General features: G+C 47.1%; 1 protein-coding gene across 1 annotated transcript in view; it reads left to right on the top strand.

Moving 5' to 3' along the window:
* Positions 1-12,553, top strand: part of GRIK4 (glutamate ionotropic receptor kainate type subunit 4) — a 123,543-nt gene that overhangs the window by 46,135 nt on the left and 64,855 nt on the right. The window contains exon 2 of the mRNA XM_041480563.1: positions 8,038-8,202. Coding sequence (XP_041336497.1) covers positions 8,038-8,202 — 165 coding nt within the window. The remainder of the gene's footprint in view (positions 1-8,037; positions 8,203-12,553) is intronic.

Below are 12,553 nucleotides of genomic sequence, written 5' to 3'. Positions count from 1 at the left end.
ACAGCAGCAGTGGCCAGTGATCTGGAACAGGAATACAAGTGGTGCAAAATCTCTCTAAATTCTCCATATTAATGCAAGCAAACCCCCAGATCCCTCTACAACGTTTTCCCCCTCCTCACTTTGATATTGGGGGTACATCCAGGGCTGTTTTCTGTCTCTGTGTGTGGATTAATCACTGGGTGGGGGAAGCCAGAACCTGGAGTTTCCCCTCTGCATCTTTTGGGCTGAGCTGTGCATCCCCTGCCAGCCTGGGAGGGATCAGCCAAAGCTGAAACAGGGAGGTGCTGGAAGAAGAGCAAATGCAATCTTTAAATGCTGAGATGTCCAGAAGGGTTCAGAGGAAAATGGTCATTAAAGCCCCACTTAATGGAAATTCAGGGGCTGTAGAGGGTTCCAGAGTTCCTTAAATCCTGTAACCTGCTGTCTCATCCTCATCAGGATCAGAGGAAATGGCCTCAAGTTGTGCCAGGGGAGGTCTGGATTAGAAATTAGGAAACGCTTCTCCATGGAAAGGCTGCCAAGCACTGGCCCAGGCTGTCCAGGATGGTGGTGGAGTCACCATCCCTGAAATTGTTCCAAAAATGTGTGGCTGTGGCACTTGAGGACAGGGTTTAGTGACCGTGGTGGTGGCTTGATGATCTTTGAGGTCTTTTCCAGCCTGTGGCCAGAAGGAGGTTCAGGAAATGGTTTCCCCTGCAAGGCAAAGTGCCAGGTTTGGGAATGCTTCTCTCCTTCAATCCCTGGCAGTCAGAAAATCCCAAAATGCTGCAGATCTTTGTGTGGGCTGGAATGGCCACTGAAACTCTGGGGACAGAGCTCTGGGATTTTGTGGGGTTGTGGCTACAAAACACATTTATTGAGGGGATTTTGTGGGGTCTGGGTCCTTTCCTGCCAGCTCCCCAGCCCCAAATCCCACAGCTCCATTCTTCATTTCCATCTCTCAAATCCATCATCAGAGCCATAAATCCTACTGGACTTTCCCATTTGTTTTGCTGGCTTTTTTTTTTGGTTGTTTTTTGTTTTTTCAACTCAGAACTTTACCCATTGTTTCTTCCTTCCTCATTCATTTTGCTTGCCTGGCAGTGGCACTTGGGGTTTGTGTGGTTATTTTTCTTATATTTATACTCTCCACTGACTTAATTAAGTTGTTGCTCATTTCTTGGTCTTGCCAAGTTTATTGGCCCCACCAGGGCTTCCCAGTGCTCTCTTCCTACAAAACCACAGCTGCTGCCAGTCACCTGAGACCACGAAAATGGGCAGAAAACCCTCCTTTGGAAACTCAGCTTGACATTATGGAAGCAAAAGACAGGCAGAAAAATGATCTTCCCAACTCGGGTCAGTGGTTTTAGGCTGGATTCCTAAGAAAATAAGATTTAGGCATTTAGGGGATGTGGGTGACCACGCAGGGAGCTTGGATTTTTGGCAAACTCTGGTCCAGTTTGACAGATGGGGCTTTGCAGAGGTGCTGAAAATCTGGATTAGAGGGCAGTGCTGTGGGGAGCTGCTGCTGGGAGCGAAGCTTAAGGGAAAACAAAAAGAGCCATCCCACCACACCACGCTGACCTGTGCAGAAACGAGCTCCTGGTGCCTGGAATTCCCTGGTTTTGGAGGTCTGGGGACATGCAGGACAGCCCCTGGTGTTCCAGCCTCTCCCTTCCTTCCAGAGCCAAATCCCATTCCCTGACCTTACACCTCGGGAAGGTTCAATCCCCCCTTCCTCCTTCTCCCTGCTTTTCTCTGCTTGGTTTTGGGAATTCTCTTGGCAGGTTTTTCAGGGCTTGGAGTGGGACTTAACTGGTCACAATCCCAATATTTAAATCCCCAGCTCAGAACTTTCTTCACAGCTGCACTGCCTCAAGTCTGGGTGTGAAAACTCACAGGAGTTTCCCTTTAAAATCAATTTCCTGCCCTGCTTTGGTACCAGAGGGTGGGTTCAGATCCCCTGAGCCAGCTCTGGATGGGAATTTCCCATTTTAGAGCCTTTTCTTATCTTTTGGTGCCTTTTTGCTCCTCTCTTCATGCTCAGGGTGTTTGCTGCTGCCTCGGAGTGGGATTTATATTCCCAAAATCAGGTGAGATGAGGAGCCTGGAGGGTTTTTACCTGCCTGCCCAGAGGGATGATGTTTGCTGGGATCCAGGGATGGTCCCACTGAGGCTTTGCATCCCAGCATGATGGACAGATCACCACCTCCCTGCTCAATTTTTCTGCAAACTTCAGGTCTCGTGGAGTGTAATTCTGATTTTATGTACACAAAGCAGTTATTAAAGAAGATAAAAGAGAGATTGTGTTTCAAGCAGCAGGAACTAAAGCCCTCAGCTGTTTTTATCACATCTCCCCTGAATTTGCTCTCTCAGGATAGCAGGAGTGAGAGGGAAGCTCCATTTAAATGCAGATTTCCAGTACTGGCCAAGAGCAATAAATAGCCCTCTGCTACCCTGACCAGACAAACATTATCAAGCCTCTTTGTGAAGGAGATTTTATGTTTTCAGATCTTCTTTTTTCCTTGATGAGGTGCTCTTTCCTCGCAGAGTAATAGAGTGTTGACGCCTTTTTATTTTATTTTTAAGCAGCACTTCAGAGATTATAATGGAAATACAATCCCACCTGTTTCTCCACTGGAGCTCCACTTGACAGCCCTGTAATGAGGAACTGTGCAAATTTCTTCTCCTTTACTGTACTGACAGTCTGGAGGGTTGATACTTTATTCAGCAGAGCAGAAAAGCACAAAAAAATGGCAATTTTGGCAACAATTTTTAATCACCTGACCCTGCAGCTTCGTGGGTTGGGAGGTGGTTTGGAGTTCAGGAGGATGGGGAGATGTGGAGATCCCCGGGGCATCTCCTGATGTTCCTCAGCAGGACACGGGTGTTTGAAGGATGAAATGTTTTCCTGGAATTCTTTTGGGTTTTCCTGGTTTGCAGAGGAAGGACTGGTCGGCTCCAGTGGCAGGTACTGGATCTTGTGGGCAGCTGAACTGGGTTGGACTGGGATTGCAGCTCTGAGTTTGATCACAGAGGGCATGGGGGATTTGAGGACTGGGGAATGGCGTGGCCAGCAGGAGCCACCTGGAATTCTGTGTCCAGTTCTGGGCTGCTCATGGAATGAGGGACATGGAGAGGCTGAGGGAGCTGGGAAGGGGCTCAGCCTGGAGAAAAGGAGGCTCAGGGGGGACCTTGTGGCTCTGCACAACTCCTGACAGGAGGGGACAGCCGGGGGGGTCGGGCTGTGCTCCAGGGAACAGGGACAGGAGGAGAGGGAACGGCCTCAGGGTGGAATGAGCAGGAATTTCCTCATGGAAAGGTTGTTAAATATTAGAAGGAGATGCCCAGGGAGGTTTGGAGTGCCCATCCCTGGAGGTGTCCAGGGAAGGACTGGACTGGGCACAGGTTGGATTTAATAATCCCAGAGGTCTTTTCCAACCTCACTGATCCTGTGGCTGTGTTTACAACATAAATCAGAAGAGGTTGTAGGTGTGATCTTAACCTGTCACTAGGGACATTTAGGAAATATTACAGGTAGCTTTATGTGTTTTTCACTTGGAGGGACAGGTTATGAACAGTGAAATATCCTGTTTACCAAGCCAGTGCTGTGTTAAATACACGTTTTCAAGAGATGCCTTGAGATGGAAATCGCGTTTCTGGATATGACTTTCCATTTCAAAGGCATAAAAAACATCTGAGAAAATGTAAATTAAAAAAGAAAGAAAAGCCTTGAATGGGGAAAGGTCAGCTGCACACAGTTTGTTGTGGCTGTGTGTAATCCTCGCAGTGGCATCTGTTCCCTGTTATTGTTATAAAAATGTGACTTCATTAGATTCGGGATGAATCACGGGCTGGGGAGCGCTGCTGGAGCTGGCTGCAGCGGGCTCAGCCTGCCAGGGTGCATATGCTGGGAGTCTGGCTGGGGCAGGCAGCACTCCAGGAGCCACACGGCCCTGGGGGATGAAGGATGGAGCCTTTCTGCTCCTCAGCCCTGCTTGGACCAGCTAGGAGTGAATTTCAGCGCTGGCTGAGCTGCCTGGGCTCTGAGTCACAGGGTGGCTGTGTCTCACCCAGCTCAGGGGCACACCAGTGACAGCCCTGCCTGCCTCGCTGCTTTGGCACCGAGAGGCACAGCTGGGCTGGGGGGGTGAGAAATGGATGGCCTTCCTCCCCTGGAAGGAGGAGGCAGAAGGGCTTGAGCATCTGCTGCCGCAGCTGGCTGTGCTCAGGAAGGGCTGTGGCCACATGGCCCCAGTCTGTGTGGGCTTGGGGATGTGGGGCATGGGGAAGCACAGGGAGCTCCTTGTGCAGCTCCTGCCTCAGCAGAGAGCCCCAATTCCTGTTCACCCCCATCCCTGAAGGCTGAAAAATCCCTGCAGGACAGTCACTAAAATCTGCTTTTCTCAGAAGGTGCCGTCCCATCCCTTGCATTTCTCTGGCTCCCAATTATACCTTTATTTTTCCTGCTTCTTGCTGTTAAATTTAACTTTGAGCATTGCCTTTGAAATGTGTCTGATGGAGATTTGCAGTGGAAGTCACTTGTTGCTACCTTGATTGATTATTACCCAGCTCCTCCAAAGGGATAAACTCTGGTGCTTCTGGAGCATGGATTTTGTCTTAATTGTGTGGGAAATCTGAGTAAATGGAATAAAAAAGCTAATTATTACAGTACAAGGGATGTTTTTCCTGTCAAAATTGGAACATCCCATGGGAAGAGATGTGCTTCCTGAGAAAAGCTCAGCCCTGGTGGCTTCACTCAGTGCCTGGGAAATCCTGAGCAGCCCTGAGCCAGGCACTGCAGGTCCAGGTGCTCCTGGCTCCCTCTGCAATATTTTTCTCATCATTCATGGAGAAGCAGTCTAGACCAGTGACATTTATCACGCTGGGGAAGATAGAAGTGATTTTTGAGGGCAACAAAGTTCAAAGACGTTGCTGTAAGTCTTCAGGATTAAAGATTTACTTGATGCATCTTCCCCTGTTTAATAGACAGGAGGAGATGAAAGGGAATTTCTATAAAGATTTTCGTTCATACTTAATGATGCCACTGTTAGATGAGCTTTGGCACAGTGTCCCGAGCCATGAAGCTTTAAAGCCAACCTTTTTTAAACATTAAATGACCTTTTTTAATCCTCCAGCTTTAATAAATAAAGATTAGTTCAGCCTCATTACCTCCCTAGTCCTGGGGGCTGGTTTAATATTTAGTTAAAGTAACCAGTCTCCCAAAATGAGCACATTTTGGTTTACTAAATCCCACAGGGAGGCTGGAAACTCTTCTGGAATTTGATCTGGGTTCTGGAACAGCTGCTGCCACTTCCAGCCTGGATCCAGCTCTCCGTCTGAATTCCTTTCTTTCCAAATTCTGCACTTTCCACTTCCTATTGTATTTGATCCCAAAATTCAAATTCAATCACAGCTGAGTAGGTAAAAGAGTTTGCTGTTGTTATTTTGGGTTCCTTTCCTTTCCTTTCCTTTCCTTTCCTTTCCTTTCCTTTCCTTCACCTTCAGGGAAATTTTCAAGATTCTCAAAAATAAGACTAGAAAATCCCATCCTGAACAGAAATTATAATAAGCCCTATGCACATTTTTTTTTTTTTTTTTTTTGCTTAGCTGGCTTGAGGAAACTATTCAAAATGCTTTGGTTTTGACTATTTTTACACTTAAAAATCACTTAACTGTGCATTAGTGGAAGTGGATTTTGTTTGAAAGCTGCCAATTAGGAAAATACTTGAAAACATTCCCCAGTTTAGTGATTTTGAAGCTTTAAATTAGAAACTAATGAGTCTGTGAATGCTGACATCCACTCCCTCACTGCTGGTCTTTAATTTCACAGAGTCAGCACCTGAGCAGGAGCTGCATTTGGTGAAGTTCATCAGGCTCAGCACATGGATTTACCCTTCCCTGGGAGCAGGGCTGCAGGAAAAGTTTCTACAAGAACTTTCTCCTCTGCTTCTCTCCTGGAAAAGTGGAGTTTGTGGCAAATTGTTCTCCCAGCTTTGTTCTAATTAAAAGAAGTCATCAGCCATGTTAATATTCTAAAACCCCTGCTCCTGGCCTTGGAGGAAAGCACAACCCTTTTTGTGGCATAATGAGATTAAAATAAACTCAATTTAACTCATAAAACTAGGAAAAGAAAGGAAAAGAAGGAATTGTTGAGTATTTTCAGGCTATGAAGTAAATCAGGCTGGTGTGGGAAAAAAGCCCTGAGAGGTGGGGGTTGAAATCAGGCTGTGCTTTGAGTTTTGGGGCTGGGCCAAAGTCTTAGGAAAACCAAAGAAAAGGAGCCTGGGCTCCAGCCAGGGGGTCTGGGCTGTGCTGGGGGCTCCCTGGTGGCAGGGAAGGGTGATGGGAGCAATGAGGACCTTGAGGCACAGCCCAGATCCCTCTGTGGGTCCCTCAGTCCCACCTCCAGCTCAGCATCCCTGTGCTGCTCTGGGCCCAGCCAGCTCTGCCTTCCAAATCTGTGTCCTTTGTGCCTTGCTCTCAGGACTCAGGGTATCTCCCTAATGGGCTTTATTTCACTTCCCAGCTCATTTATGCTTTTCCCCACCAAAAAAAACCAGCCCCAAACCTGCTGCAGCACAAGGACCTTCCTTCCTTCCTTCCTTCCTTCCTTCCTTCCTTCCTTCCTTCCTTCCTTCCTTCCTTCCTTCCTTCCTTCCTTCCTTCCTTCCTTCCTTCCTTCCTTCCTCCCTCCCTCCCTCCCTCCCTCCCTTTTCCTTCTCTTTTCCAAAGCTCCAGCAGGGCACCCTGCCTGCTCCAGGGAGTTCCCTTTTCCCTGCCATGACCCAGCAGACCCCCACTAATCCCTGCTCTGCTCCCAATACCTGACCCAGCCCCTGAGCAGTGCTGAAGAGCACCTCTCCCTGTGGAGGGATATTTTGGGGAGGGAAGATAAGAATTGGTATTTTTTTAATGCACAGAGCAAACAGCAGTGCTGATTTCCCCCAGGTGAAGTGGAAAAGCTGCGTTCTGGGGGGCACCTCCTGTCTGCAAGGATAAACCCACTGAGGTGCCAGCTCCTCATGAAATTCTGGCCTGAATGCTCCACCCTTGAATCCTTTTTTCCTTTCCTCCAGAAAACAAAGGTGATACCCCTCCCCACCTCCCTCTGCCTGCCACAGACCTGAGTGGGCAGCCCCAGCAGCTGAGATCAAGAGCCAAGAGCATTCTGTTTAAAAAATATTTGTCCCTCCCCACCCAGGGCTGCCCACGCTCTTCCTGAAATATTCCAGCCCCTCAGCACCCTATCAGTGCTCCCACAAAGGGACCATCTCGGGGTTTTTGGGGACATTCTGCCTTTGTTAGGGTGTGAGGCAGAGCCTGGATGTGGGTTTGGGCAGCTGGATGTGCCTCTCTGGGAGCAGCCAGCCTGTGTGGCAGTGGGTGCTGGGAGCCTGGCAGCGTGGGTGGCTGTGCTGTGGCATTCCAGCAGGTAAAACAGAGATTTCTCTGCAGAGATTTCACCACCCACCTGTCTGGCAGGACCTGGGGAGTGGGAGAAGCAGCGGGAAAGGCCACGTGTGGGAAGGGGGATGTGCCAGCTCTGGTGGTGACAGGAGCACAAACAGAGCTCCTGCAGGGAGCAGGGAGTGTGGGTGATGCCTGGAGAGGCCACCTGGAGCAGAGGCTGGGCAGAGTTAAAGGATTAAAGCAGGGATTTATTCAAAGGCTTTCAAAGGACACACCTTGGGCAGTACAGGAGCCTGGCCAAGGCTACAACCAAGATGGACCCTGGGTCACGAGTTTTCACACTTTTATTAGTTTTAGTCCATTTCCATATTGGGTTCATTGTCCAATTCCAGCTCCAGGTGGTGCAGTCCTATCCTCCCAGGTTGCTCTCCTCCATTCCCTGTTTGCACTTTTTGGGGCTGGAAAAGGATTGTTCTGTGTGACTGAGCTGTCAGGAGAACTTCTGGCACTTGATATGAAGTTCAGAGTTATAAATGCAGTGCAGAATGTGAAAAATATGAAAGCTAAACCTTGAGGCATCATGGGGATGGGGAGGGGAGTGGAGACCCCAAACCTAACCCGTGCCTACACCTTTTTCCCCCGCAGCTGCCATCCTGGATGACCCCATGGAGTGCAGCAGAGGGGAGAGGCTCTCCATCACCCTGGCCAAGAACCGCATCAACCGCGCGCCCGAGCGGGCGGGCAAGGCCAGGGTGGAGGTGGACATCTTCGAGCTGCTGAGGGACAGCGAGTACGAGACAGCAGAGACCAGTGAGTACCACCCCAGGTGCCCAGCTGGAGCAGGAATTGTTTTGTGTCCCTGCTCTGTGCAGAGAGCTCCCCATCCCCTGATGTGAACCCAGACCCACACACTGAAGCTGCACAGAATCTGAAAAATAGAAAAGCTCAGACGTGAGGCATCACCAGAGAGCCCAGCTCTCCTCCCAGGAGCCATCTGGCACTCTGAACTTGTGATTGTGTGGCCGTCAAAGGGGAACAGAGAGAAAAAACCCATCTCTGCTTCTTGCACAGAGCAGTTTTCATTCGAGGTGAATGAAGTGTGCCAGTGCAGGCTCAGGCATGGACTGAGAGGATCCCTGCCCCCAGTAAGCTTTGCCACCACTCAGTGGCTTGGGACAAATAATTTCCTTTAATCTGCCTGTCAGTAAACAGGGGTAATGCTGATCCTTTGTCAAGAGTTTAATGTTGAGCAAACAAGAGACTCTCGGGCAAGTTGGGTGCAATTAAGTTGTTTTTAAAACCCTGTGGAATCCTGTGTGTCAGCAAACATAACAGCTCTTCCTGGAGTTTGAGATTGGCAGCAGATTTATTTACACCAAGTGAAGTTTCTCAAGTGATGTTTGAAATCATAAGGATGAAGAAGAGCTAATTTCCAAAGAGCAGCAGATTTTCCATGTCACTTCCAAATCCCTGGATGAACCTGTTCTTTATTAGAGTTGTTCCTCTGGGTGCCCAATATGCCAGCTCTGTGCTGGTAAATAAAAAAGAAATTGATGGTCAGTGTCCCAGAGTTTGAAAGGAACCCTGAAGGTCTCTGGTAGCTATTTTTTTTTTTTTCCTGTAAGAGGGAAAACCCTTTGGAATAGGAAATCCTCCTTTTAAAATAATTTTTAAGCCGACCTTTAGAGTTCAAGAGAGGGCTATAATTTTTTATTACCAGTTAGCTCTAGAAAGCTGGAGGAATAATTTTAAATAATATGGATTTTACATTCGTTTCCTAATGATTCTGCATTCCATGACTGTGTGATCTGCAGGCCATCCCCAAAAAGTGTGGCAGGGTGTTGTGCTTTGGGGCAGGCCAGTTTTTCCTGGAGTTTTGGTGGCTTTTCTGCCCAGCAGTGCTCAGGGATCTGCAGGTGAGCTGGCAGAGCAGCTCCGTGGGGCTGTGGCATCAGCACATCGCTCCTTCATTTCCTGCACCAGCACTGGCACTATTTATAGAAATGTGCACTTAATAAAGAGATCTCAGCAAGAACCTGGGCTCTATTTATAGAGCCTGTCACCACTGAGCCCAGCTCAGGGACCCAGCCCTTCTCCACTGCTTTGTTCCCTCCATTTTTAAACGTTTTCCTGCTCTTCCCCATCCCGGTTGTCCACTCTTCTCCCCTAACTTGGCACAGCATTAGGGCAGATCCAACTTAGCTGAGCAGACCAATTAAGATCCAATTTTTCTGGCCAGACCAATTAAGATCCAATTTAGCTGGCCACACCTTGCAGAAAGGATGGGAATTGCCATGGAATCCCAGAATCCCAGACTGGAATGGGTTGGGAGGGATTTTCAGCTCATCCAGCTCCATCCCAAGCTGTCCTTGGACACTTCCAGGGGTTCAGGGGTAGCCACAGTTTCTCTGAGTATCCAAAAGTGGCATTTTTAGCCCAATTTTTGATCCTTCCTCATCAATATCCTGCTTGCAGCAGCATTCCTGGCCTGTAGCTCTGTTTGGGGAACGGACTCGATTGCAGTGACCCCAGAGCTGCTGTAAGGATCACCAGAGGGATTTCTGCCTTATTTTCAGCCTGTGACACTGCTCAGGAATTCTTCTCCTGGAAGGTTTCTCCAGCAGAGGAATATTAATTGGCTGAGAATGAAATATTATGCAAGAAATTTCAGCAAATGTTGTGTTTGGGGAGAAACTGGAAACAGGGCAAATGAGGGAGACATCTCCCATTTCCAGTTTTCACCTTGGGGTGATTTTCTTTGTTTTCTTTACTTGGATTTTTAGAGTTGAAATTGCAGCAAATTGACTTGATTTTGGTAAATTTTGCAGTGTGTTATTTGCCTTTTCTTCGGTGGGAAAAAAAATGTCTGGAAGCTTTTCTTAGGAAAGGAATAATCTGAATTCTGTATAGCTCTGCTATTAATGTCACTGATGTTATTCTTGATTTATCCTGGTGGCAGAGGAAAATCAGATTCCTGAACTTAAATTTCAAGGCTTTCATGGCTTTCAAATGCTTCAATACATTGCTGGTTTTTGTTATGACACACAATATTAATAAAAACTGTTGAGATGTTTTAACCTGTGACTGCAGAGCTGTTTACAGCTGTTTAATACTGTTCTCACATTTCACACTCTTTGATTCACTCTTAAATATCACAGCTGCATGCTTAGCTGACAGATCTGGGAGTGCTGGGATTACACCACATACTCTATATACAGGAAAAGGAAGAATTTTGGGGAGTAAGGTTTTTATTTGAGGAGGCAGGGTTATTTTATTTTATTTTATCTTATATTTTATATTTTGTATTAATTTTTGTATATTATATTATATTACATATATTCTATTACATATATTATATTACTTATATTATATTATATTATATTATATTATATTATATTATATTATATTATATTATATTATATTATATTATATTATATTTTTTTCTGGAGCTGTTTTTCTCCCATTTTCCCTTCTGACTGACTCAGGTGTTTTAATGTAAGAGAGCCCCAAAATCTGAGCTGCTCCAGCAGGTAAAATCCCAGTCAATCCATCACATTCATGCCTGGTTTGCTATTCCAGCCTTATGAATGAACACAAACTTTGGCTGTTCCTGTGTGATTTTAAGGAGGTTTCAATGAGAAGTTGTGAGCAGAGCCTTTATTTTTTCTGCTTTTTCAAGGAAAACCTGTTCTCTCTTTGTGTTTGATGTTCCGGCTCCTTTTGTGCAGCTCCAAAATGACTTGTTTAATCCTGTCTTTATCTAAACCACCTTGTTCCTTTTGATGTCGGGGCAGGACAGATTTCCCTGCTTGTCACCCTGTCCCCTCTGGCCTCCTCAGCCTTTTAAGCTCTTCTTTGTTGTGAATCCAGTTTAAAGTAACCAGTCTCCCAAAATGAGCACATTTTGGTTTACTAAATCCCACAGGGAGGCTGGAAACTCTTCTGGAATTTGATCTGGGTTCTGGAACTGCTGCTGCCGCTCCCAGCCTGGACCCAGCTCTCCGTCTGAATTCCTTTCTTTCCAAATTCTGCACTTTTTCCCTTTTAGTTTTCAAGATTCTCAAAAATAAGAATGGAAAAATCCAGGGCAGGTCAGGCAGCAGCTGAAGAATTGGAGATTTTGATTTCGAAGTGCCTTTCCCTTTCCCTTTCCTTTCCTTTCCTTTCCCTTCCCTTCTTCACCTTCGGGGAAGTTTTCAAGATTCTCAAAAATAAGAATAGAAAGTCCAGGGCAGGTCAGGCAGCAGCTGGAGAATTGGAGATTTTGATTTCAAAGTGTCCTTCCAAAGGGTCCTTTCTGTGGTGTTGGCTCCCATGTGTTGTTTTTTACCTGTCCCACTGTTTTGGGGGATTTCAGCCTGCTCTGGTTATCAGGGAATCATGGAATGGCTGGGGTTGGAAGGGACCTTAAGGATCATTTTGTTCCATGCCTTGCCATGAGCAGGGACATTTTCCACTATCCCAGCTTGCTCCGAGCCCTGTCCAACCTGGCCTTGGACACATCCAGGGCATCCCCAGCCTCTCCAGACCTCTCTGGTGGCAGGTTCCTGTCAGGAAGCACAAGGGATGCTCCAGGAGCCTCTCTAGAACCCCTTTTCTTTAAGCACTTGGTGTTTTCTCTCTGAGAATCCCATGACCAGTCCCTGTCCCTGGAGATCTCGGCTGTGTTTTGCAATCAGGGAGCTCCTGAGGTGTTTCCACTCTTTCCCTGCTGATTTATTTTGAATTATAAGAAGGAACCATCTGTGCATTCTGTTTGAAACCCTGCTCGGGTATCTCTGTGCTCTGAATGAGATGATTCTGCCCCAGGGGTGGATCCTCTCTCTGGAGGAACCTTTCAGCCCTGCTTTGAACAGGGCAGGATTCATGGAAATGTTTTCCTGGGATCTCAGGAAGTGAAAGACACTCTGGCCATGTCTGCAGGGATGTGCATACATTTATCACCAAGAGCTCCTCATTTGTTTTGCTTTTTCATGTTCAAAAATAAGTTTGCAGTTCTGCCTTCCTTTAAAAAAATACCTTGCTGTGTCCCAAGTGCCAAACCTGGGTTTAATTCCCAAATACACTCATGGAAATGGTTGGACACTGCCCTGCTGTGCAAAAGGAGGGTCCCTGTGCCCTTAACACGCACCTGATCCAGGATGGTCAGTGGTAAAGAGGT

This window comes from Pyrgilauda ruficollis, unplaced genomic scaffold (genome assembly GCF_017590135.1).
Source record: "Pyrgilauda ruficollis isolate IOZ18807 unplaced genomic scaffold, ASM1759013v1 scaffold52, whole genome shotgun sequence".
NCBI classification, from domain to species: Eukaryota; Metazoa; Chordata; class Aves; order Passeriformes; family Passeridae; genus Pyrgilauda; species Pyrgilauda ruficollis.
Note: the sequence above shows the minus strand (reverse complement) of the source record. Positions and strands in the feature narration are given on the sequence as shown.